Raw genomic sequence first — 27,684 nt, forward strand, 5'->3', positions numbered from 1 at the left:
TATGTAGAATTATTTCCCTACTGTCACCATTGTCCTGAGCAGACCTACTGTAATTACACACTTCTGTTTTGATTAGCGTCTCCATGGAAATAGTGAGTATTATTTTCATTATATCAGATGGAGATTGAATACCTGAGGGTTTTTGCACAATGAGCGTAAAGGCACATGCGCACACACACATGCTCCCCAACTCAGGCCCCCTGCTCTGCTCTCCTCTGGAGTTAGCTAAAGCTCTCCTTCAGACTGCATATTTCTGTTTTTGTTCTGTTTTATTGCAGAGCAGTAAACCCCCTCCACGTCTGGCTCTGCAGGCACTGCCCCCTGCAACCTCTTGCTTCATTTTATTCCATTATGGTGGGGCGGACAGAGGGAGAAGAGGGGGAGAAAGAGAAAAGGAGGAGAAACAGAGACAGAAAAGACCGTTCTTATCAGTCTTTTTCCAAATGACCTGCAGGATCAGCTATTAAAACCAAGAGGAACCAGCCTCTTCTGGTTCAAACTGGCCTCTAGAGAAAAGGCCTCAGTCAGACATCCACGAGAAGACACACATGGGAAGTCAAAACAGACGCCGGCTCTTTCAGTCAGAACTGTGGCACCCAGTGGCCCTTCGGCACTTTGTTGGTAGCCCCATGCCATCCTGTGCCATGCCGCGCTCTTCCTGTGCCTCTGCCCCTCCTTGACCCTTAGGGCCCTGTGTGCCAAGCTGCCAGGTTACACAGAGTTCAGCGGTCTCGCATGGGACACCATGGAATGCCGCTGGTCCGTCTCCTAACGCTTCTTTCTGTCTGTATCTCCCCACTACTGCCATCAAATTACTTCACCAATGACTTAATTGAGAGATGGATTCAGATCTGAAACCGGTCACTACATATTGGTCACAGCAGAACATAAAAAACACTGCAGTCTCTGCTCTCTCATTTGATTTGATACATGGAAACAATGACCAGGACCTATTAGCTTCTCCTGCTGCCAGTCCCTCATTTGGTGCTGCAGACAGAAAGGGCAGTATGACTGAGTCTTTCAAAACTTTTTCTTCCTCTCTTCCCTCATGCCTTTCTCTCCTTAAGTGTAGCCCTCTTGTGTAAGGTCAATGGACCATAAAGGAGTGTCTTTGCATCACCCATGGCCACACACACAATATTCCTTTTTCTAATTTAGGCAAGAATTGCTCCACAAACTTTTATTGTTTTTGGGGTTTCCCTCTAATCATGATTTGGCCTATTTTCTCACACCACACACCCATGCTGTCATTTGGTCTGATTGCACAATCCGTAATGATTCTTCTACCCTTATTCTTGCAGTGTCTGGTGTAAATATCCTTTTGGCAGGGTAGAGCACTGCCTATTGTATGTTCAGCTGACTGAAGCACTCTTTGCAGGGCCTTGCGGCCCTGTTCGGTACTCTTCCATACCAGGCAGTGATGTTCCCAGTCAGGACGCTCTCATTGGTGCAGGAGTAGAAATTCCTCAGTATCTGAGGGGATACCCGGAATTTCCTCAAGCGTCTGAGATGAAACAGTCTCTGCCTTGCTTTTCTCACCACTGAGTCAGTATACAGTGCCAAGGTCATGAGACCGCCCCGGCTTGTACCGTGCAGGCTGATCCGCATTGGTGACACTTTTATATTTTTCATGTCTGTGACATATTCCACAGATATAGACACTGAAACTATGGTGAAAGGTGTAATGTTGCCGGTATGATCATTTTCACTGTCTATTTTTGCGGAGAATCACACGTGTCACACGTAAAAAATAGATGCTGAATCTCTAGATGACGCGCTGCTGCTCTAACCTGCTAACATGGGCGCTGAAATCAAAAGCAAGAGGTTCCGCAACACACACGCGATGCTCACGCAGGCAGTGTGTCCCAGGCTTAAGGATGAGGGTAGAAAAGGTGTGTCTACCTACCCTCACCACCTGAGATTAGAATGATTTTTTTTTTATGGCAGCTCCTACGTTCTCTCTCTATGATTGTTTCAGTTCGGTGTATTTTCACCTGACTTTAAAGTTGACTGCTCTTTTTTACATTTGCCAGTTTTTGTAAATATCGGTAGAATTTTGCAAAGAGAGAGTTGCATAACAATTGATCACCTCTCTGTTCGGGAAAGATTGAGAGGGTGAGAATGCCTGTGAATGATGGAGGAGGAGAGAAAAAGAGGGAGAAAGAAAGAGAGACAATAAACAAGACAAACCCTAGGAATGTGCAGGAAGGAGGAGGGAGATGGGGTGAGAGGAAGGAGGGGTGGGAATCATCTGATGTGACAGATTTCAGAAAGATGGAGCAGGAAGACAGGCAGGCAGACATATGGAAGAAGTCTCTGCCTCCCAGTTTCTGCACTCTCCATCTGTTGATTCATTTTCGTCCTTTGCTCACCCTGCTAATTCCTTCTCCCTTTTTTAGTCCTCCTCCTTTATCCTAGCCTCTACCCTTCATCAACCCAGTCTCACCCTCTGACCATCCCCCATGACCCACCCCCATCTTACACACACATATGCACTCACACACACGCACAAATTCACTGCACCTACCTTAAGGCTTAAGGCTTTGTTTTGGAAAGGCAATGCAGTGCCCCAGGCTGAGTGATGTCATTGTGTGTGTGTGTGTGTGTGTGTGTGTGTGTGTGTGAGATGGCAGCGGGTGGTTGCTGTCAGTGTGGGGGTTGGTGGGCTCCTCAGTGTAGTTGTGAAGGCCGGGTAGTGTTTGAAAGGGGGCATTGTTCAGCAGGTCTCGCTCTGTTTGGATTCGCAGGCCAAATGTTTGCTTGTAAAAGAATGCAGATAGCAGGAGATGTGGGGGTGGTATGAAGGTGTTTCACTTTCCAAGACTGGTGCATAGTTTTGCATAACCCCCCTATTCACATGCACCATATACACCCCACTGTATGGAAGTCCTCCTCCACCTGAGTTCTTTATCTTTTGTAGATAAATCCCCCTGCGTCTTTGTTTTGTGTGAAGCCTCTAAATGCTTCTGAGATAAGGAAAAGGCGGCACAGTCATGATTCTAGCTGTTAGGGTTGCTTGGAAACACTCACACGTACAGTACAGGAAGTTCTGCTTTTGCAAAGATAAACTCTCACAGGCAATGCACGTCCTAAAATTTCAGATATGATTTTTCTTAAAATTGTGTATTATACACTGAGTTTCAACACTAACATTTCCCGCTCTCTCAACAGAACGGTCCCCTCATCGGCCTATTCTCCAGGCTGGTCTGCCGGCCAACACCTCTGTATACGTTGGGGAGGACGCCCGCTTTGTCTGCAAGGTCTACAGCGATGCCCAACCTCATATCCAGTGGTTGAAACATATCACTCAGAACGGCAGTCGCTACGGTCCTGACGGGCATCCTTACGTCAGAGTGCTGAAGGTACTTTCCAGCTTCCCCTTTTAGGTTTTGTTCTCTTGATTAGACGCTCATCCTTCCTTTTTTCTTGGTATTTTTCCAGTGGTTGCAGGTGTTTCAGATGAATTCCAAAGGTCATATAAGTAACTGATCATCATATTTCCTCCCTTATCAACTGATAGGTCTTTTCCATGCTGACTCTTTGGTGGTGACTCCTGCTCTCTCTTCTTTCCTGCAGATCCATAAACAGTAGCCGTAGTCATGATCTTTGCATGTTTGTCTGTTTGTGATTAATTCTACGTTTATTTGTCTGATTTGAATATGTTCATGTCTAAGTATGTGTGTATGTGGATTTCAGCGGTCAGGCATTAACAGCTCAGACGTGGAGATGCTCACCCTTACCAATGTGACGGAGGACGATGCTGGAGAGTATACCTGTAAAGTCTCCAATTATATAGGCGAAGTCAGCCAGTCGGGTTGGTTGACTGTCATCCCAGGTAACCCCCGAGACCTGACCGACATTCCCTCCCCCTTCCGGTGTGGTTTCCGGGGCTTTGTCCCTGACCTGCTGTGCTGTGGTGGTCCTGCTGGTGGTCTCTTGGTGGTCCTGGGGCTCACAAACCTTCTCTCCCCTAATGTTAGACCCTTGTGTTTCAGCTGCTGAGACTGGTGCAGCCATGGAAGCACTGGTTGGACCTGCATACCAAGACACTGAAATTGTCACAGCTAGCATCTGACTTTGCCCTCTCTTACATTTTTTCACATCTCTCTCTCTCTCTCTCTTGCAAGCTGTGTCAAGATAGCGTACGGTGTTGCAGTGCTGTGCTCTCCATGCTCTCTTTGTTTGTGTGTGCATGTGTCTAGTCCAATGTATGGATTAGATTGGCCTCTATTAGCAGGTTCTGTTGGTATGGTGACGGGAACCTTTCAGGGTTTTATTTTTGGTGTACTGGCTCTATTTTCCCATGTTTTGGTGGCATACTGGGTTCTATCTGTGTCTTTGTTTATGAAGCCTCCTCCCCCAACCATGGAAACATCCTTTGCTGTAGATGGGAACTCAATGATGGACGCCACCCAACTCTTTTTATTTCTCTCTTGGTGTTGTGGGTCTCATTTTTTCTCTCTCTCTCTCTCTCTCTCTCTCTCTCTCTCTCTGTCCTCCCCCGTCTCTCTCTATGACTCCCCATTTCTGCTTTCCGGTCCCCCTTCTGCTCTTATCTTTGATCCTCTCTTTCTTATTTTCCACCTCCTCCCTCTCTTCCTCTTCCTCCTCTTCTTCCTCTCCCCAGACCGCAGGTGTTAACACCACAGATAAGGAGATAGAAGTTCTCTACTTGCCCAATGTAACATTTGAAGATGCTGGGGAGTATACGTGCTTGGCGGGTAATTCTATTGGGATCTCCTATCACACTGCTTGGTTGACGGTGCTTCCAGGTATATACACTCGTGTACTGTCCTCTCTTTCCCTTTTTCTTCTCTCGGCTTTGTCAAAAATGGTTGGATTATGTCATTTCAATGACCTCTACGGAAGGCAGGTCCTCCCCCCGGAGTCCAAGGCACACAACTCAAATATTAGATTACTGTGATGAACCTGCACGGTCAACATCCAAGACAATGTAATGTAAGAGCAGGGAGCATATATTCTATAATATTATCAGGATTGGCGAGCTGTTGAAAGCTCAGAGCAGATAACGTGGTAGTTTGCAGACGACTTATTATAACTCTGAGACAGAAATGGAGCTCCCAGAGCAGCTTGAGTGTCTCCAGACTCCAAAGTGAGGGGAGGGTTTGTCTCCCACCTTCTCTTTCTTGCTGTTACATCTCTCTCCTGCTCCTTGGGGAAAGTCTTTCAGTGCCACATTTTGGTTCTGAGTCTGCATGTAAAAAAAATCTTTTTTTTCTCTACATGTGTTTCACTGATGCTCTGTTACTGAGCGCATCCCATTTTCTCAAACCTTCTCCTGGCTCTGATAATTGGCTACTTTTATAATCCTTATTTCTCCTTGAAATAAAGACCGAAAGGTAGAGCTCAACACTCGCTTCAAGTTGGCTTGGCTTTCTCAATTATCAGGGCCAAACCTCTTAGCTTCTACATGGAATGACTCATGCATGTGAATGTTTGTCCATTTGTGTGTGTTTTCATTTATCAATGTGTTTTATCCTATTTTTGTCTGTTGCTGTATGACTGTCCTGTAATTATGTACACCAAAGGATCAAATACATAAAACTTAGTGTCAGTTTCTGCAGAAGTTTACACCAGGCTAGACAGACAAATGTTTCTGCTAAAGTTGTAGCTGAAAGTAGATTGGGCATCATGTCAGGGCATTAAATGAGATTGATGAGAGTAGTTGACTATCTGAACTCTGTGGCTCTCAACGGACAAGTAGTATCAACCCTCCCTTAATGGTGTAACAAGATAGTAGTTTTGTTTTGTCTGTAAACAATACAGCATAATGATCACAGTCAAGCCATTTCCTCTGGGAGTAATATGTAATATTTATTGCCCTCGACGAGCTCTATCTACGCCGACGGCGCCTTCGAGGCTGTGGCATCTGTGTGTGCGATGTGGATTTTGGACCAGAGGATAGGAGGCAGACAGAAGAAAGGTTCCTACATGTAGCTTCACATCCAGCTGGCTGACGGGCTTCTTGGTTGGCTGTGCTGTACAAGAGCCTTGTTTGTGGTCTGGAGAACCATGCATTATGGAACAGTTCATTTCTATAGTGCACACACACACACACACAGACACACACTAACTTAGCCCATTTCCTTGACAGGAAGTTCAGCCCATATACAACCATGAAGGGCATCACTTTCCCTCGTTTGCGATTGGAAGTGAAGCGTGTTTTATTCCGCCGTTCGTGGGTGTTTGTGCCCGTGTGTCTCCAACATTAGCACAGAATGCAGACATATGCATGCCTGGTTGTACTGGAAGAATCAAGATTTATTATCTGTTTAGACTGTTAAGCCCTGTACAGGCCTGTTAGGCGTGCTGGTACCTTGGGAAGAAGAGAGAGAGTAGAATGCTACAAAATCATTTCTGTTTAGTTTGCCTGCCAATGGTGATTATATTTACGCATGAGTCATCTCCAAAGCATCTGTCTCTCTGTTTGTCTGTCTGATACCCATGTGTGTTTATTCAAATGGAGAATGTGCCTGTGTGTCACCCATACATGTATGTGAGAGTGATCACATCCTCTAACTCTCTTTGCCTGATCTCCATCTCAATGCCCCTCCTTTATTTTCCTCAGCCACAGAGAAAAACGCAGAGCCCCTTCCCCCAGACTACGTGGAGATTGCTATATACTGTGCAGGCGTCTTCCTCATCGCCTGCATGGTGGGCATCGTGGTGGTGTGCCGCATGAGGAACACTGCAAAGAAACCCGACTTTGGGGGTCAACCAGCGGTCCACAAATTGAGCAAGCAGATCCCTCTGCGCCGCCAGGTAACAGAAAGTAGATAAAGAGTTCTAATGGCATCTAACACCCCTAGAGGAGAAAAACACACAATGCACATATACTGCAGAAATACAACAGACAACAAACTCTTAGATTCACTGACATGCAGACAGAGTAGTCTGATAGTTAGAGAAACTTACTTTTATTATTTCAGCAATAAATGTAGGGTAATGCTAAAATATAACAAAAGTTGCATGGTTGGATTTTGTGTACAAAAAAACCCCACGATCTATCGTACATACTATTATGGTATTTTAAACAAACTACCTCCGTCCTAATTAAGAAGGTGTGCATTTCTGAACAAGTTAGCACTGCTGCCTGAAATAGCAGTCAAGAGTGTTTTTTTGTGTGTGAGCAATGCTTTTCCCTAAAGGGAAACCAAAAGGTACAAAAAGTGTTGGATTACATTCTGCGGAGAGACTGATTCCTGTGTCAAGGTAAGGTTAGGGTGGAAAGAGGAGAGATGAGCCCCGGGGACAGTGGCGAGGCTGAGTGATTAACCCATGTTCATCAAAATTACTGTTGTTGCACACAGCTTAATGATCACTGAAATGTAATCTCTAGCCTAGAGACAGATTCTTAGCCCTAATGTTAAATATGATATATTCATATTAATGTTCCATACTTCCCAACTGGTAATTTCAATAAAAGCACCACAGTCAATTACACATACGCACACATCCTCTAGTGATGCCTTGGAGCTTTATCTGACCTATGAACCCAGACCGCGGTGATCAGCCAATGTCTTTACACTTGTAGGTGTCGGCAGACTCGAGCTCTTCAATGAACTCCAGTACGCCGCTGGTACGCATCACTACACGGCGGAGCTCTGCACACGATGAGCCAATCCCTGAGTACGACCTTCCTGAGGATCCACGCTGGGAGTTTGCCCGAGACAGGTGAGGGTGACTCTAGTGTCTGTTTCTCATGTTTCTGATCACTCGCTACCTTGTCCTTGTCTGTACTGTTTTTTATTCATGAGAAAAGTTCATTTGCATCTGAAACAAAAAAAATCTTTTTAAAGACAAAAAAGTTTTATATATTCTGCTAGCCTCTGAGAATCATTAAGATCAAAGTTTTGCTAGAAAATAATAACTATCAACTGGTCCTAATTACTGATCTGAACATTCAGCAAAATGCATCATTATGTAAATCTGATTCAGTTTTTCCATAAAGAATAAAACAGCCTTTAAGTGCTGATCTTCCATGCTGTGTCACTTTCATTTGACACACTCAGGATTCAAGACCTGCATACAGTACTTGTTTGACAGTATGCATGACCATTTTCAGTGTTACACCCATGTCCCTTGTTGTCAAAGCCAATACAAATATCTCTGGGTAACAGGGTGCATTACAGTAGCAGATAACACCTAGATTACTATACAATGAACATTTGATTGTATCTCAGCTGCTAAATGATCAGATAACTATTTTTCTAGGGGAAGAGTGCCATGAACACTGATAGACAGCAGGCAATAATGACAAAGTGGTGAATAATGGCTGTGGTGGCTGAGATAAAGGCTACTGTGCTGTAGTAGAATGACCTGAACTTGGCACCCTGCCTTATCATTACAACGGCTGCTCCGTCACACACTCGCTCATACATAGTCACACACATGCCTCTGATGGTAAGGAACGAAGCTGTGCTAATTAGTGGTTAGCACTTGCAGCTTTCATCTGCATGTTTGGGCTAGGAGTGTTTGCTCTGTCTCATACCAGAGGAATTAGCACTGCTGAGGTTTCGGTTAGTCACAGTTGCAGTGGCCAGCGATAAGCTTTAGGTTAGATTTAATAGGGCGGCAAAGGTTAGAGGAGTTTAATACTCACTTGAGACTTCTAGTTTTGAAAAAGAAGGGGAAATCTCAAACTATAAACGTGAAGGCCTGTCTTTTGTTAAAATGGCTGTAAAAAAAGCTCAGATGATAAATTTTACCATCAATCACCACTGAAAAAAAAACAATTCTAATGTAATGCTAGACTCTCTGTGTGCATACAGAATGACACTCTGGTGAAAATTTTGATTTTAATTGATGAACCAACCAAAGGGGATGTTTTGTCTAGGCTGAATAAATGTCTTTGTGCTTCTCTCTTTGGGTCTTTATTCCTCGCCTGTCATCCCAGCGCCTTAGGGATCATGTTGGGATTGCAGAATGCTGAGGAATGCTAACGTTTGCGGTTTGTGTGGAGGAAAAATAACATCGATTATGTGTGGCTGGATGGACAGAATGGTTGCCATTGAGCGTGGCGAGTGTGTGTGGACAGATAGGGGATTGTGTTACTACGGCAGGGTGCTGGCCTTGGGCCCTGGGCTTCACGGTGCGCAGTGTGAGTGTTTACATAGCAGGGACGCTGGGCCTTAGGGGTTGGACCAACACCCGTCAATCAAAAAAAAAAACAAAAAAAAAAAAACACTAGAGCACACCGCTGGTTCAGGGGTCAGAGAGGTGCTGTGCCTGTGATGGATAGTTGTTGCATGTGTGAGTAAAATTTCTTTCTAGTTTGGATGTTAAATTGAACACACCAGCTATTGTGACATGGTTTACAATACAATAGCAGTTGAATTTCCATCTGGTATTGTAGTCAGGCCCACCTGTATGGCAACACAAAGCCAGCATTCCATCTGTCACGGGCTAAAGTTTCGGGGCTAAGCTAAGCCCTGTGTAATGACTTGTAAAGAGTGTATATTGGAACATGCCAAGGCAGGGTAAACAGTTTAGAAATGAGTGTCTCTCCCTGGCTTTATCAGGTGATTATCGTTGCCATGTCTGCCTTCCTACCTACTGCCCTGGCACGGGCCGCCGTCACCGCGCCAATAAAGCACTCACACAGACACAATCTGATTGAAACAGAGCGAGTGATCTTGTAGAAAAAAAAAGAGCGGTAGAGGTTAAGAAACTGGCTTAGTGCCTGGTTTCATTCCCTCTATTTCTCTCACACTCTATCTAACCTATTTATTTCTGTCCAGGGAGTGAATCAATGCCACAGTGAGATCAGGTCGATGAGTTTTAGTTTGTGTTTCAGTAGCTAATCAGCTTCCTGACTTGTCTTTTTTGTTCTCTCTCTGTGTTTGCTGTGTGGTGGCTGCAGGTTGACCCTGGGTAAACCCCTAGGTGAGGGCTGCTTCGGCCAAGTTGTAATGGCAGAGGCCCTTGGCATCGATAAGGACAAACCCAAGGAGGCTGTAACTGTCGCTGTCAAGATGCTGAAAGGTAAGTGGGTCTCCTGCTGAAGCACAGTCACAGTGAGATTGTAATGGTAAACGTCTAACTTGTGCTTAAAATCAAGCCACTGGGATAAGATGTACACTACTTCATTATGTCTTGTGGGCAACCTGAGTACATTTTATAGGTGATTTATGCTTGCAGTGAGGGTTCAGCAAAGGGCAAGGCGGAGCCTGGGGCAGTCATTATTATTTGTTATTGGTGGCTGGTGAATGACGGCTAGGGGGAGGCGGGTTGGGTAGGTAAGGGTTAGGGGCGGTCACATACCTGACCCCAGAGCAGCAGCTGGCTGGAGCTCAGTCAGCACCCACACAAAGAGGCAAGTCACACTAGCAGCACTGCTGTGATTAATGAAAGCGTCAGTGGGGGGCTCAGGGATGGTTTGGGGTTGGGAGGGGTGGATAGATCAGGTAGAGCAGCAGGCTATTCGACCAACCTTGACAATAGAAATCTGCTCTTTAGAGTTACTCTATGTAAGGTAATGGTGCAGAGGAATGCAGGCAATACCATTCTGACTGTCTGGATACCTTTATTGGCTCAATCAGTCCTATGAAAAAGGAGCCTGTGCAGCAGATAATGAATCCAGATTGAACGTCTTTAATTCCTCCTCCCTCCCTTTGGCACTGAAAGGATGCCTCTATAGTCTGTGTGAGGAGCTTCTCTTGCTCCTGTAACTTTAGCCTACATTGTCTGTCAGCCGCACTTAATCAGAAGCACCCTACTAAACAAGGTGTTGCCTGACAAGGCAGCACCTGAGTTGTGAGTCAAGGGTTAAAGGGAAGACAGGACTAGGGTGTGTTTGTTTTGCTGAGTTTTTCCTGACAACCTGCTATCATGCTTCTTCTGCTCTTAGATGACGCCACTGAGAAAGACCTGTCTGACCTGGTGTCAGAAATGGAAATGATGAAGATGATCGGCAAACATAAGAACATCATCAATCTTTTGGGGGCCTGTACACAAGATGGTGAGTGACATGGGACAAAACATCATACAGTACCACCTTAAAGGGGAACTCCACTGATTTTACTTGACACTGTCAGTTGGGAAGGTGCTTTTCATACAGACTTCCTTGTGTTTTTGTATAGCAGTTTTCTTGAAACAAGTAGCTTTAAAGTCTTAGCATGCAGATGGGCAATTGCCTCTTCCTGATGTATTTCATTAAAGATTTACTTTGAATTTTGTGCAGTGCCCCTTTTTCTCAAAAGGAATCATTCATGACCATGTTCAAAGAGTAATGTGGTTCTCGTCTCCTGTGCAGGTCCTTTGTATGTGATAGTGGAGTATGCCTCCAAAGGCAACCTTAGGGAGTACCTTCGAGCCCGCCGGCCGCCCGGCATGGAATACTCCTATGACATTGCCCGTGTCTCAGACGAACAGCTCACTTTCAAAGATCTGGTCTCATGCACTTATCAGGTGGCACGGGGCATGGAGTACCTAGCTTCACAAAAGGTAAGAGGAGGACACACACAAACACACAAACTGTCCTGTTTTGATATCCACCCCCCCCTCCCCGCTGACTGTCCAGACAGATTTCTGTGCCAGTGCACAGTGTTTGATGTGTTGTATCCAGGAGGGTTTTTACGTAGGAGGCTTACTTGTGCATCACTGTGGGAATAATGTCTCCTACAAACACTATTCTGACCCCCTGCCCAATCCCTGCATTGTCTCTCATTCCATGACAAAAGCCCCTCTGTGTAGAAGGATTGTCAAGTTTTCACAATGGGGGTACGGCCATGTTGGCCAAATGCAGCCTCACGCTCCCTCTCACTGTTGGAATGTGACAGAGCATACTGTCTCACATGCACACACGCATGTGCATACTTGCATATGTGCACTGATGCACAGAAATGACTCCGGCCATATATGTGGCAAAGTATGCAAGGAATCTTAACTTATCCAGACTTGTTCAAGTTGGTGCAGTCATTGTAGAGTCATGTTTTTCATTCAAGTACTACCTCTGTGTTGGAGATTTCTTGATGATTACATGCACCACAAACTTGTTAACACCATTCCAAATTAAGTATACACCTATTTCAGAGTTGATTTATTTATGGAATGACTTAACTCTAATCTCTAATTCTTCTCTACCCTTCACTCCCCCTTCCCCCCTTATTTCTCATCCATCCCAGTGTATACACAGAGACCTGGCAGCCAGGAACGTCCTGGTCACAGAAAGCAACGTCATGAAGATAGCTGACTTTGGCCTGGCCAGGGACGTCCATAACATCGACTACTATAAAAAGACGACCAATGTGAGTCATCGACCTGCATGCTGCACACAGAGCAATGTGCGCTTCGAGGGAGGGGAATGTTTTTGAGTGCCACAGTGTGAGATTAGTCCACCCGTCCCTCTAATTCCCTCCCTTCCCTCATCTTTCTGTTGCACTCTTTCCCTCGGCTGGTGTCTTGGCAGAAGCTGCAGGTTCCCAGGCAGCCTGTGAATGTAGTGCTTCTGGAGACTCTGCCTTGTTTATCCGTCAGTCTCTTGTTCCTTTAGTTCCATAGACACTTATACAATTAGCCAGAAAGAGAGACAGATTGAGAAGGAGAGGGGAGCGGTTTAAACATAATTGACATCTCCATAGTGGTCCAATGGTGTCTTTCTTTCCCACCACAGAGCAGCTTTGCCTGCACATCCTCATTTAGTATGCATGGTTGCCTTTTCATCGCATGCACAATCACGCTGAGAACTAGCTGACAACAACAACAACAACAACAATGTGCGATGATGTTGATGGTAATGATGATTAGGACAATGACAGCAGTGACAATGATGATCACTTACATTAAACCAATCTAGACAGAGCCATCATTGTAGCGCTACTTTTGCTTTAATTTCTCTTTATTTTGTCTTCAATCTGATAGAAAAAGGAACAACTCACAGTGACCTTATTATTGTTAAATAACCATCACATTACCATGTGAAAAAGTATTGTAGGTGCACAATAAGACACTTTATGTAATGAATTAAAACCTAAAAGTACATTAGTTTAATATATTATGTGTTTCTTACTATTTTCTTGAGTACTCTTGATTTTGGTAGTGAGCTTGTATTTACAGCAGCTGGAAAATCAGTTTTATAACCCTCCATTTACTAATTCAGAGTGTCTGATGAGATTATTCCTGCCATTAAGCTACCGCACAGATATTGACCATGGCCGCCTTGTCAGCTGCGCTTAGCTTCCCAGCCAGTGTTTTAATGGCATGCAGAGATAAACTCTCTCCTTTATCAGTGACCCTGTTTATCAGCTCTCATGCTTTAACAATGTAAATGTTCCTCTGGGAAATCCTCCTCCCAGACAGTTGCTCTAGTGCCTTATTCCCCAGGCTGCTTTCACATATCGGCCTTTCCAAGAGTAATGAGATTTCCCAGCAGTTAATGAATTCCAACATGCTGATCGGGCCAGAAATTAAAGAGTCCAGTGGTGGTTTGGGTGTAGATTTTATTTCACCTGTGTGTGTGTGTGTGTGTCCACAGGGTCGTCTCCCGGTGAAATGGATGGCTCCAGAGGCGCTGTTCGACCGGGTCTACACACACCAGAGTGATGTGTAAGTATATAACAAACTCTCTCTGTGTCCTACTACTGCAAATAAATGATAAAAAAAAATCAATTTACACACATCAGTGATGCAATAAACCTCAAACACTCCCTCTTCTTCACACAGTACAACACACAATCAGTTATTTTTTAGATTTCATGTGAAGCCCTGCTGGTTTCCTGTGGCCTGCAGTGACATTCAGAGGCTTGTTTTTCAGGAGTACATTCAGGAGCAGGGAGTGGGTGAGGTGTTTTGGTGCAGTGCTGGTGAATGTTGGGTGGGGGGTTACTGGCTATAGGGGGCCAGTGCTGGCCGGTCTGTGGCAAAAGTGAGGATTTCACGCTAGACTTGTAGCCAATGCCGTGTTACTAATCTGACCAGCTTCAAAGGGCCCTGGAAGGAGTCCGGAGCCCACCAGCGCCTCCTCCACCACAGACTCACCCCTCGCTCCTCCGGCCCGGCTCGGAAGTCTCCCCTCCTTTTGGGCCTCCACACATGTCTGAACGCAACAATGCTGCAGTCCTCCATTGCGGGCCCCATCCCCCCCCCTCCTTCACTCTCCTCTCCTCATTCAGCAACACTTTGAACATGTGGCTCATCGTTTTGGAGCTGTTCCATGATCAAAATAATCTCCCTCTCTCCCCTCCGTTTGCCGCCTACCGTTCTTATTTTCATTCATCTGGTATGTGAATTGCTGACCCGTCTCTGTCTCCCTCTTTTTTTAAGTTCAAGAGTACTCATTCTAAAAACAGAACAAAGGGAGGCGTCCTTCTCTTTTTGGTGTTTGAGCTTTATGCGTTCTGACAGCGTTGTTTGAAGTTTCTGCTCCAGACACTGGCGGCAGAAAGTATATGTGGCAATTAGATAAATGCCTTGCATGCTGACCCCTGGGAAAAGAGATTTTGCGCGTGTGTGTGTGTGTCTATGAGTCATACACCAGTAGCACACTAAACATAGCACTCATCCAGTTAAGCACTTGGATAGAGAGAATCTCTCCACTGTCCATGTCTGTGTGTATATGTGTGTGTACGCTTAGATAATATGTGTGTGTACACATGATGCCCTTCATGTTCCATAGCTCAGCACCAATCAATAACCTGGTGGAGCTCAGGGGACTGAATCGAGGGGGGGTGGGGTGGGGTGGGGGGCAGGGGTGCAGGCAGGCAGTGGCTACTGTAGTCCTTTATGTCAGCTCACCGCTAATTACGTTTCATCACTCACTTTCAGTAATTGCCTTTCTCACATAGCATATGAAGGGAAAGGGAAGAGGAAGAGAGGTGCTGTGGAGGCGGAGGGGGGCCTACGCACACCAGAGTGATGTGTAATTCAAACATCACCAGAAACACTGGCGATCCATACATGACATCAGATTAAATGAATACATGAATTACAATTAAACTTGTTGTTTTGACAAATGGGCCCAGGAGACTCAGCTCTGGCTGGCTTAGGTAAAGCTAAGGGGCTGTAGCTCAAACCCAGAGAGGCGCCATCACGGCATCATCCCTGCTCTGCCAAATTAAACAAAACCCCTCCATCCCCTCGGTTGCAGGTCTACATTTGACCACATTGCAGAGCCTTAAATCTTCATGTTTTGGTCTGAACCACTGATGTATGTACACATATCGACTTGTTTTCTGACATTCATATTCATGTTCCCTTCAGTCGATATCATAAATATCTGCAGCCGAGCAATGTACAACCTAAGTGCTTGAGATATAAATGTAACAAGATATGAATATGAATCCAGAACCTTGCTAATATAGAGTCACTTGTATACTGATTGATTGATTTGTTTGATTTTGATTTGTTGTTTGTTTGACTACACTTTATTTATGTATCTAGTTGGCTTGAATACATAAATATAGTCACATAAGGATGAATGCCAGGTCATTCAAAGTGACCCAGGACATGTTTGTTTGGTGAGTCAAGGTTGGCTGCAGGTGGACACCAACCTGCACGGGGCAACAAGATGACAAGCATTGAGATGGTTACAAAGTAGCACAGAAAGGAGAGATGAGTGTGTCAACAAGTGAGGAGATACAAGCCAGTGATAGAGAAGAGAACACACCCGGGGCTGGTTGTGTAAACAGATGGAGGAACTGATAAAACACCCAACCTGCCTGTCCATGCCTACTTGCCCTACCGGACCACTAACATGGCCTGTGGCTGCCTGAATGCGTACACATGCATCAGTGTTAGTAAGCGTGTCTGTGTGTTATAATACAGCCTTTGTGTGGACATGAATCAAGCATGTTGTCACTGCAGGAATGATTCATTTGAGACACTGTGGATCCACAGTCTCTCTAATATAAACATGCAGCATGACAGTGATGGAAATCAGCGGCATGGGATTGCTGATATTTAACGACCGGACACTGCCATGAGGAAGTAGTTAATAGTCAATAGCCATTTCTGGACCTCTTCCTCCTCTTGTCTGCTGTGGGTGGTCCTCTGTTTGTTTTGGTGTGGTGTGACTGGACAATGCCAGTCTGTGTGATCGTCCAGCCGGGCACAAAAGCCATCATTGAGATCAGGGCCAGAGTGGCACTGGGAGCGGGTTCGCGCCACAAGCCACCGGACGGCAGAAAGAGGGCATTGACACCACTGCAGTCACACTGCTGAAGATCACTCCAAGCTTCAGCCAAGTAGCCATATGTAAATTATCTATAGGTTAAGGTCATATGTATGTATATAAGACTGGGAGGTCTTGAACATTGTTTACAGATATATCTTGCAGTTTCTTGCAGTCATTTTTGTATGTCATGACTATATTTTTAAAGTGTTTGTGTTTTTCTGTCTCACCAGCTGGTCATTTGGGGTGCTGATGTGGGAGATCTTCACCCTAGGGGGTTCCCCCTACCCTGGCATTCCTGTTGAAGAGCTCTTCAAGTTGCTCAAAGAGGGCCATCGCATGGACAAGCCTGGCAACTGCACCAATGAGCTGTAAGAGTTTGCCTTTCTCCCAAACTTACCTCCTCCTGACACCCAAATACACACTGGCTCTTACACTCAGACTCTTAACGCCATCCCGGGCTTCATCAGATCCATGACTCCGGGACTCTGTGTGCACTCTGTCAGGCCTCCGCACAGCTGTAACTGGCTGCTATCAGTGTCCTCATTCACAATGAGTCCTCTGCAATCAGCGGACAATGGCACAGCTCTACTGCAGTGCCACACTGAGAGGGTTGATGGAAAACACTGGAGACAAAGTAGAGACGGATACAGGACATCACACACATTTGCATTACAGTATTCAAGAAATCCACAGCACTAGGAGGCATATTTGTGATCAGCAGCAGGCCATGAAAATGTATGAAAAAATGAGATGAGTGTGATAGAATGCCTGCTGTTTTGATTTACTCCTTTATACCTGGTTCCAGAGGCATAAAGCAATTCAGATGACAAATTTTGACACTTGAGGACATAGGAGACATAGTTTTGAGTTTGGACAGACCTGGTGATGCCTGCAACACTTCTATGAACTGCTCTATTCTCCCTCTTCATCCACTCTTCTCCTTTGAGTAAACAGATTTTCATTTTCTCTCTCTCAGGTACATGATGATGAAAGACTGCTGGCATGCCATCTCATCCCAGAGACCTACCTTCAAGCAGCTCGTAGAAGATCTGGATCGCATCCTCACCCTCAGCACCAATGAGGTGAGTGCAGCTTCATTCATGTTCACCTATTCCATAAAGTTTTAGGATGCATTCCGGGTGGTCAGAAATCGCGCTACACACATGCTATTATTTCCTGGCAAATGGGAGTCAGACATTTCATAACAATAAAATGGAATAATATGATACATTCCTACACAGAGTAGCATGTTTCTCAATCCAAACTAAATCACGCTCTTGCCAGTGCATGCAGGGTTCAGCAGAATGTTGCTGAAAGCTTTAGGAGCATTAGCAGCCACGTTGCTGACACAAGGCCTAAATGGTGACCAAAAAAATGGCCGGATGATTTGATCCAGGCCCAACATGGCCGCTACGGCCTAGTGAAGTTGCCCAATCATCACAACCATGCTTTGCTCCTTATAATGGCCTGCATTTCTTTCCATTCCCCTTCCTGTCTTTTGTGATATCCGTGTGCTGACCTGAAAAGAGGCCGTCGATGGAAAGCTGTCAAGACTCGTCTGCTCTTGAGCTGGAACTTCATGAATTTTTGCCAAAAAAGCCCAACTTTGAGTTTGAACTTTTGAAATGTAATAAAGCGCCTTTTTCTTGCCGCCCCCCCCCACCCCCCTTTCACTCTGCCCCAAACCGCTGGCAGATGTGGAGGTCTTTAGTAATGTGAGCCTTCTCATGTTGAGCTGGGAAAATGGAAGCCAGTGCTCATTTTCTAGAAAACCCCAAGAACTCTTCCTCCTCACAACTAGTCTCAATAACAGCCATGAAAGACAAGGAGGAGGGGAAGAAAGGGTGCCTCAGCCGACATGAAAAGACCAAAACAACTTCACAACACTGGACTGAGTCAAAAATTAATAACAGGATTTCTTGGGGTTTTCATCTTCATTTTTTTGGGGTGGGGGGTGAGCGCTGTGTTCTGCCAGCTTCTTTATTTTTTCCAGCCATTTTATAGTGTTTATGTCAGGCGTTTCAGTGTCAGATGTCAGATTAGTTTGGACTTGAGAGTGATGTGAAGCAATGCTGTAAAGGCCGGAGCACCACATCTTTGCCCCAGTTCTCTGGTCTAAGCATATCCTCTTTTTCCCAAATTCACAACCATACTGAACTGTTTTATAGTCGACCAAAACCGCAACGAGGTCAACCATGCTATCCTCAAGCTCTGCTGGATCAGTCAGCGGTCCAACATTCAGTTTATTATCTATTATTCCTGCAAATATTTTCATACAGTATCCAGTTTAATATGATTTTTTCTGCTCTGTTTCATAAATCCTTCCAGGGTGATTTGGCATGGTTTAGATAAATATCATAATGAAGGTGATACTCCTCTTCCCCACCTCTCTCACCCTTCTCTGGAAAGTCCCTGCTCTTGTTGACTGGGTTTCAGCGCTATATTTATGTTCTCCTGTTTGCTCTACATCTTTCGCCTCTCACTCCTTCGAAGCACCTTTCCCTTTTGAAACATGTGAGCTTGTGTCTGAGTGTAAATGATCTCACCCAACCCTCTCTTTCTCACTCTGTGTACAGGAGTATCTGGACCTGTGTGCCCCAACAGAGCAGTATTCCCCCAGCTTCCCCGACACTCGCAGCTCCTGCTCCTCCGGTGACGACTCTGTGTTTTCCCACGACCCCTTACCGGACGAGCCCTGCCTCCCCAAGTACCAGCACATCAATGGAAATGTCAAAACATGAGCCGCCACCTGTCTTCTCTACCCCAGTTTGACCTACCCCATTCTTACCCCGCCACTTCCCAAAACACACGTAGCACAGACACCCTCTCCGAAATCCTCCAAACCTCCTGCCCCCCCATCACCCCCTCTGGCTCCCAGTGGACTAACGGACCCAGACGGGACTGGGCTGGTGGCAGCGCTGCTGTCACACACTCAAACTGCCATGCACCCACACAACATACTCACATGAGGTCTTACGGAGAGGAAAGGGACCATACAGAAGCTGTTTTTTTACTGACTGAATGAACTGATGTTCCCAAGGGACCCTCTTTCTCCTCTCCCTTCATATAAACAGAGACTTTTCATTTTTTTGCAATCGATCCCATTCCAGTGGCTGGCATTCCAAGACTTTTATTTGCTCCTGGAGGAATGTATGGACCGAAGTGAACTTAAAACAAGGGACTAGAAGAGGATGATGAATAGGAAAAGTAAGAGAGAGACTTTCGACTAACAAAACAGAGGAATAGGAGGAGAGCACATATAGAAACTGCTCTCTTGTTTATTTTGTAATATTGATGCATTTCTTTTTCAGTTCTCTTGATAAACCTTCCCAATTATTCTGGAGAAAGAAAATACACAGTATAATGTATAGTGCTGGGTATATTTGTAAATATATTCAAATATGTATAAATATATATTATATATTTACAATGAATTATTTTTTGTATGGACTCAAAAAATAACCGTAACCCTCCCCACCCTACTTTGAGTTTGAGGCAGGTATGCTAATAGGTTATGTGTCCTATATTTCTCTTCACTCACACACACACACACACACACACACACACACACACACACACACACACACGCACACACACACACACAACACATACAGACATGGATACACACTTTAATATACACAAACACCTGTCTTACTCTCACTCAGTAACACAGTTGAGTATTGGCTTTCAGGGACTGAGGTAGCATGTTAATTTATTGACTTATGTTTTTTTTTTTTTTTTATGAATCAAAAGTCTGGAAAAAGAACAAAAACAATATGGCAGAAATTATTACATTAATTATGCTGATAATACATAAATAATCCGTTAAATTTATGGTAATTTAAAATGATCTTTCAGCAGTAACAGAAAAAGCTATTTTTAGTGGGTTTGAAAGATCCAGGTTTTGTAAGTTTTATATATGAATGTGAATATTAAGTTAAATTTTAAAAACTGTACATTTTATAGTCAGCTAATCCCTTTCTTATGTAGATGTTGATGCCATTTCTATCCAGTCATTTTACTCTTTCTTAGCTTTGCTTTAGGAAACGAGATTGATTTCTGGATATTTATATGATTGAAAGAAAAATATTTTGGAAATGCCTACTAGCAATCCGCTCCCTCATTTAGACTAAATATAGACTCCAAATTTACTTGACAGAATTGAAAGCTGAAAAACAAAGTATTAAATCATTCAAGTGTTTTTTGTTTTTTTTCTACTGGACCAACTTTAAGATGTTCTTTTGCAAGTGTTCTTGCCCACATTTGCAAAATAAATGATGGAAAAATATATTCTTGTCCCAATCTCTGACTTTGTTGCACTCAGTTTTGCAGTTTTGCAGTGAATGGCAGAGATAAATCGCTGGATTTGTTTTATTTTTCCAAGTACAAAGAATGTGTTATCATTAAACTGTGCATTCCTCTGAGCTAAATTTCTTCTTTTTTGTTTCTGATATGGGTGGAAATGGTACAGTGCTGTGTTGGAGAAAGTTATGTATTTTGCTTGCATGCTTTGATTATTTAATACGTGAGGAGAGGGATTTTCCACCATGTCAAAAATTCATTCAGACAACTTTGGCATTTCTACAGAGGCTCAAACAAGGGGATTTTTCTATATTTCACTAGTTTATTCTAATAGAAAGGGAGTCATTTTACATAAAAACTCACCTACTTCAGTTGTTCTAACAGACCAAAAATGCATGCAAAAATACAAAGCTCAGCACAAACTCAGAGTAAATGTGATCACATTAGATACTGACTTCATGCCAGTGGTCAAAGCAATTTTGTTAATGAACAGAGAACTCATCATTGTTATGATAGTGTGGCTCTGTGTCTTGATCTGTCCGACTTTGATAAGACAAAGAGTCTTTGTAAGCCTCCTGGCAGACTAATAGGTGCTCTGATTAGCTGATTGATTCCCCTTTTTCTCTTATCACAACAGATTTAATTCAACAGAGTGAGTAGTTGATTTATCTGTTTTGATGTAAGTTAATCAAAGTTGATCTATTAGCAAGTGTGATTGGTAGTGGCAGCTGTGGATGTGTCTTTTATTTAATAATGGTGGCTCATACATATCAACCACAGTAAGAATGTTCACACAGCATAGTACAACTAACACTCTTCTGTTGCAGGTTCATGTGATAAGAAGCAAAGAATTAACAAGACAAAGAGAAGCAGCTCTGTGAGGCTGTACATAGGCACAGCAGTGCTTTTAGCTGAATGATAACATCGGAATGCTAACATGCTCACAATCACAATGCTAACATGCTGATGTTTGGCAGGTATAAGGTTCACCGTCTTTGTTTAGCGCATTAACATGTTAACATTTGTTAACACTAAGTACAAGATACAACTGAGGCTGATGGGAATGTTGTGTCATTAGATTGCAAATATTTGGTCATAAACAAGTTGAAATTTTGACCTGATGATGGCGCTAGATGGAAATTGAAGGGATAACCCTCAATTCTAATCTAAACCCTAGCAATTCACTCTGAAAAGCAGAGTAATCCATCCAACAGTTGTCAAGATATTTCACCAAAAAAACCAAAAAAGTCAACCTTAGAAGAAGAAGTCAGGGGATCACCAAAGACGGTACGCGTCATCCTCTGTGGACCATGAATGCCCGTACCAAATTTCATTTCAATCCATTAAATAGTTGTTGAGATATTTCAGGACCAAAGTGGTGGACTGACTGAATGACGTCATCCCTAGAGCTACATAAATTATTGCATGCAGTGAGGTAATTGTTGGATGGATAGTAACCAAATACTAATCTGGAAATTAAACATTTATGTTTATAAAGTATGTTGTTGTATACTCAAATCCGAAAATGAGAGCAACAGTATGTGCTCTTGGCCGTAATAAAAATACATTTCTTTAACATAAATCTTGATTCACTCCATTACCAGGTTTCAACTTGTTCTGGATACACACACACACCCACACACACACCAGTCTTCCTCCAATAGACGTGCCCCCTCATGTCTCCGGAACCTGAAAAGGGCTTGGAGGGAAAAGTCAGTCAGAAAACATTCCTCTTTTTCCATAGAATAAGGGGAAGAAAGCAGCAACAGCCCTGAAGGATTGGAGGGGGATTGGAAAGAAAGAGTGGCAGGATAAACCACAGCGGCATAGACCCTCATTAAAAGGGTGAGAGGAGAGAAAGCCAGCCGGATATCCACATTGGCTATTGCACACTTTTATCAGAACGGCTGTCTATGTGCTGTAGGCTGATGGCACACACAGGCAGGGCGGTAGCAGGGAGGGGTGAACTCCAGGGAGACCAAATAGAGGATTAGATCGTTCCATTTTGACAAAATGCCCTCTGATCTGTCATTGCATCTGTGAGGGAAGACAAATATACTTTATTTGATGTCACAAATGTGACGCAATGGGTCCATACTTAGAGCAAAGCTTGTTCTTTCAAAAGATACATATCAGTTCTGTTTACGTATTGATAAAGATGCAGGGGTAAATAAATGGATGGGTTACCCATGACTGCAGACCACAGATCATGTGAAGGCAACTAACAACTAACTCTCAGCAAGGCCTTCATTTCTGCTATTTTTCCTCAAAACAAGAAGATTGTCATATAACATATTACACCAATAATAAAATATCCCGTTCTTACATACATTACTTTAGCATAGCTTATATTGACCAAAATAAAAACAAATACTGTTTGCTTGTGGCACAGGTTTACTGTCATATATTTACTGCCATGTAAAAACAGTCTGATATTTCTTTACTACTCAAATGCCCAAAAACTCACTAAGCAGTGATACTTTCTTGCCCTTTTCTGATAAACATGACCCACCACGGTCAGTCAAAGCCCTAAATGAGTTTTTCATTTTGAGGGCTTTCTACTCTATGGTTTCCTAATGCTCTGAAGATTAACCCAGTGACCTCCAAATATTAGCTTTGTATGTATGGCTTATGGGAGAAGGGGCAGTAGCTGGAGGACATAAGAAGAACACTTTACATTCATCGAGGGACAAATGTCAGTGTTTTCGCTCAAGCAAAGTTTGACAGGACACATGATTTGTTTGAAGATAGAACCTGAAGCCATCTGGCAGTGGGATAGACTGATGAACTGCCAGGGTAGCCTGACATTTTGGTGGTAAATGTCTGATTCTGTTGTTTCTTCCTGCCCTTCCTCGTCCTCCTTTGCGTCCTTCGTCCTAGCCCTGTCCTCCCTCGCCTAGCCATCTGGTGGGGCCTGGTGTGTTTGCACAAGGCTCGGTCCTCTGGAATGTCAACATTAGGCTTTGTGTGAAGCCAGAGGAGCCCACATCCACTGGAGATAAGACCCCACCAACCCCGGAGGAGGAGTTGGAGGATCGGTGGGAGGGCGGTGGGCGTAGTTAGAGGGTGACTTATAGTTTAACAAAGCTGCCAAGTGACCACCATACCCACAGCTTATAGCTCTCTCCCCTCACCAAGCTCCAGCTTTGCCTGATAAGTGAGGTTGTTACAAGGCCACCAAAATTTCTTGGTTGAAGACATCTGAGCACACCCCCTATGTTAATCTTATTATTTTATGAAAATTAAAATTATTTTATGTTTTGCATTTGAAGATGATTTCTCACCAAACCCTTTGCCACTGGCCAATGGGGTAAGAGTATGCATCCGTCAAGGCTGCGTTTCTCAACCTACAATTTGCATTGAGTATCAGATAATGAATGGTTCATTGCTAGGTCAGTGCTCATGTGAGGGAGGGGTCTACTTGTGTTTGATTAAGGGCTTGCAAGGCACCGTGTCTGGTTCTGCATGGAAGGATAAACAAGTCGAGTGTGTGTTTGTGTGTGGGACTGTGGTGCGCGTGTGAGCAAGGATGTGAGGGGTTTGTTGCCCCGTGGGATCTTCTAAACATTCGCAATTGTGTCTGAGCAATTGTAATTCACAGAATCCACTTCCAGTTGGTTTATATGCTGACTCTGCTGTCTAAAGGTCTGAGGTAACAGCTTTTGGAGTGTAATCAGTGGAAAAGAAGAGCTGAAACTAAATTGTTTAGAGGAAGATGACAGGGTTGAATCGCCAGAACTCAAGAATGAACATCTTTAAGCAGAGTTTTGACCGCTTTTGTTTGTCAACTAAGCAGAAGACTGGTAAATAATGTGCCCCAATTTAACAGTGTTTATTGCAAACACTAGGATGCTGAGGTAGTGTTAATCTATACACACAATTCCACATTGCAAAATGATAAGTTTCACTCTTTTAAGTGGTGAGGTTTGTTACATTGGGCTTTCATGGCATGTTTTACAGCCTCTGGGTGTGTTCTATAAATGAGTTTAGTCATAACGCTCCCTGCCCAGTAATGCCAATCACAACACTCAGCCCATCGGTCAGCCCTATTCCCCCATGTCTTGTCTTGCAGTGATGATGTCACTGGTGACCTCAAAAGCTATAAACCCTGACACGTGTTAATGATGTCCTGCCAAGGTGTCAAACCTGGGTTTTCCAATGGTGAGATTTTTCATTTTAAGCACAAACAAAATACTTATATACTTAGAAAAGGTTTATTTGGGCGAATGACTGAGCTTGTGACTAAGGCAAAGTTGTATTTTATAAAAAACTGAGCCAAAATGAGAACTCCAGTGATGTAGTATTGCTCTGCCATAAGGTTAGAAGACTTGGCAGAGACAGATTAGAAAATAATGGTCAAAAACAATGCACAAGAGGTTGAGGTATTCTGTTTTTTTTGTCTGTAATATGGGTTGAGCTTCAAAAACACTGGTTTCACTTCCAATGATGCAACTCAATGGCTGTTAGACCCTCCCAGCAAGGTTTACATGCAAATCCACCCCCCCAGTTTTTAATGCAGGCTTTCCTCAAAGTTGGTAGAACTCCTCCAGAACTACAGTTGAGATTATTTTTTATTACTACACAGGATGTGTAGTAATAAAAACACGTTGACATGTAAAATTGGTGCCCTATAAATCCAAAAACCTGTGGTTTACAGGGGCATATTTTGTTGTTTAAAAACAGGTTTATTTCTTATGCTGTATAAACTGTTTTATTCCATGACACCATTTATAGTCGCAGTTTATATTGACATAGTAGGTTGTATTTCAGGATAGCGCTTATTTATTTGCTTATTTATTGCATTGGCTCAATCACCTGACACAGCAGTGAGCCCAACCTTGAAGTTTATTTACATTATTTTGTTCCTTGGAAGTACCTTACCATGAAATCACAATGTTGATGTGTCTGAAAAAAAGTCAACAATAGCAAACAGGAAAATCTGAGGAAATATCCACGGCCAAGTTTGGAGATAAACTGCACTTCGTCCCTCACACCAGTTCAACTGAACTCAAAGTGCAATATATTACTGACAGGAGGACAGAAAGGTGGCTGTTAGTGCACTTTAGACAGTAAAGAGTCTGTTGCCTTCTCTGGCCTCCGTGTCAGGAGACAGACTGGATGGAGATATATGGCAGTGTACAGGCAGGACAGTTAACCTCTCTGCACTGTTACTGTCATGAGTAAACACAGGCCCAAGCCAATAAAAAACACTTGTAAAAAAAAAAGAGTGCCCATAAATGATGTTTAATTGAAACTGTGCAGGAGGGCAGTTCGTCAGTACTATGGCTCCCAGGGGTCCATACACACTGGTGTTGGGGGAAGGGGAACAAGAGGAGGAAGAGAAGGGGGCGGAAGAGCAGGAAGTGGAAGAGGGGAGGTTAGGATTGATTGAAAAGGGAGGTTAGGATTGTTTTGGTCTCCAAAAGTGAAAGCAGAGGATATAATTGATAAATAGGAGTCATTATGATTTTAGTATTGAACTTCAGTCATTTTAAGTAAGATGAATGTCTTACTGGTTACATTCCATGACACCCATGTTCTCCTACGTCTAAGCAACATTATATGTAATGAATAAAATTTCCTAACAGAGTCATGAGTAAAGTTTGCGCATACTCAGCTGCAAATGTTGGCGCCTACCTTTGTCAGGTGGACTGTTTTCACAGTCTAAATGACAAATGATCACCATGACAATGCCATGGTGACAGACAAGGGATTGGCTATAAATCACATGGGAAATAAATCAACACAAGACCCTCCCCCCCTTTTCACCTGCATCACTCTTTCCAGCTAACAAGAACTCCACTGTTTCTCTGAATGCCAACACAGCTCATTTCCCTTCACCCCCCTCTACTCAATTTGTCAATTTCAAATATGCTTTCAACGTTTTGTTGGTTCTTTCTCTGTTTGTGTCTCTTTACCTCTTTTCTCCCCCTCACTCTTTTTTTCTTGGTCAATCACTCCCTCCTCCTCACCCTTCTTTGACTTGAATGGCTCGGGTGATTGTGTGTTGCTGAAAGTTTGGGCGCAGGTAAAGGGAAACTTCTCTCTCTTTCTCATTCTCTACAGTAAGGAGGTCATTAAATAAAAGTGTTCAGTGAGTGACATGCCTCTGTACCTGCCTGTCTGCTCAGAAACAACAAGAGCCTGCTCTGTCCTGCCCGGACAAGACGGGATAATTATAGCTCCTGACTTAATCACTTACCTCAAAGCCCTTTAGTTCTACAGCTCCTTGCCTTGCTGCTTCTATTTCTTTTTTCTGGTTTGCCGCCACCTGCCAATAGTGAAGTGTTGCAACATTATGGATTGTTACTTTTTTCGCTCAGAGACAATGAAGGGTGTGGGCAGAGTGTTGCGGTTGAGGTAGTTCTTACATGCACAGGGGCAAACAGTTCAAGGTGTGCTTCAGGCTTAAACTCAGACACTGTGAGTTTTGGGTTCACTCATAGGTTAGCATCCATCTTCTCTAGGCTCAACACATTTGTCCATTTCTCACATTTTCCAGGAAGGAATTTGTGTTCCTCAGCGAGTTAAAGTTGCTGCAGTGCGTCTCACTCTGTGTCACGGATCAATATCAGGCTGGTCAATAATACATTGCTGCGCTTCTAACAACTCTGCACACTGAAGTTGTCTACTATATATTCTATACAGTATATATGGTGTATAAACTGATTAAAGTCGGTCTCGTCTTCTCTATCTGTCTCAGTTGGGAACATATGAATCTGAACGTTGAACCTCAGCCCATTTCTGCTGTGAATACATTCCCTCTCAGGCTCCATGAGGTGGCTGGCCCTTGGCTGAGCAGTGAGAGGGGGGCAAAGGAGAGAGGGCCCCTGAAAAGGTGCTTTGTGCTGGTTTAGAAGGGCCCGAGGCTTTAGCCTGTCAGAGGTTGTAGTTCTAGGACAGCAGCCAGGCCTTCAGACCCTCTCGCTGGCAAAGACTGAACTACCATCTGGAGTGACGGGCCCTTCCTGAACTGCTCCATGAGCTGCACAGAGCCAGGCTGGGCTGAGCTGGTTAGACTAGGCTGAGACACACTACAGAGGGCTGCAAAAATAAACCATTGGTGCTTCACTGAAATTCCTTGGCTCCAGAACCTTAACTCTGAAGATCATTCCCATGGGAGAGTAGCAGAGTGGCCTCACACTGAGCAGCGGAGTACAGGACAAAACTACTTCACCGGCGCACATGAAGAAACCTCACCGCATAGACCTCTAAACCAAATGTGTGAACGTGATCTGGCTTGTTGACGA

The 27,684-nt window shown here is 43.9% G+C and overlaps 1 protein-coding gene across 2 annotated transcripts in view; it reads left to right on the forward strand.

Moving 5' to 3' along the window:
- Positions 1-20,420, forward strand: part of fgfr2 (fibroblast growth factor receptor 2) — a 39,513-nt gene extending 19,093 nt beyond the window's left edge. The window contains exons 7-18 of one of the 2 annotated variants that reach the window (XM_042433354.1): positions 3,172-3,362; positions 4,628-4,772; positions 6,590-6,789; positions 7,556-7,695; positions 9,884-10,005; positions 10,871-10,981; positions 11,276-11,466; positions 12,147-12,269; positions 13,496-13,566; positions 16,363-16,500; positions 17,109-17,214; positions 18,709-20,420. In XM_042433354.1, the coding sequence (XP_042289288.1) occupies positions 3,172-3,362; positions 4,628-4,772; positions 6,590-6,789; positions 7,556-7,695; positions 9,884-10,005; positions 10,871-10,981; positions 11,276-11,466; positions 12,147-12,269; positions 13,496-13,566; positions 16,363-16,500; positions 17,109-17,214; positions 18,709-18,873 (1,703 nt within the window). In that variant the 3' untranslated portion in view covers positions 18,874-20,420. The remainder of the gene's footprint in view (positions 1-3,171; positions 3,363-4,627; positions 4,773-6,589; positions 6,790-7,555; positions 7,696-9,883; positions 10,006-10,870; positions 10,982-11,275; positions 11,467-12,146; positions 12,270-13,495; positions 13,567-16,362; positions 16,501-17,108; positions 17,215-18,708) is intronic. The other variant, XM_042433355.1, reaches the window with a different exon arrangement.
- Positions 20,421-27,684: the final 7,264 nt, after the last annotated feature.

The sequence above is a fragment of the Thunnus maccoyii genome, chromosome 14 (assembly GCF_910596095.1).
Source record: "Thunnus maccoyii chromosome 14, fThuMac1.1, whole genome shotgun sequence".
NCBI classification, from domain to species: Eukaryota; Metazoa; Chordata; class Actinopteri; order Scombriformes; family Scombridae; genus Thunnus; species Thunnus maccoyii.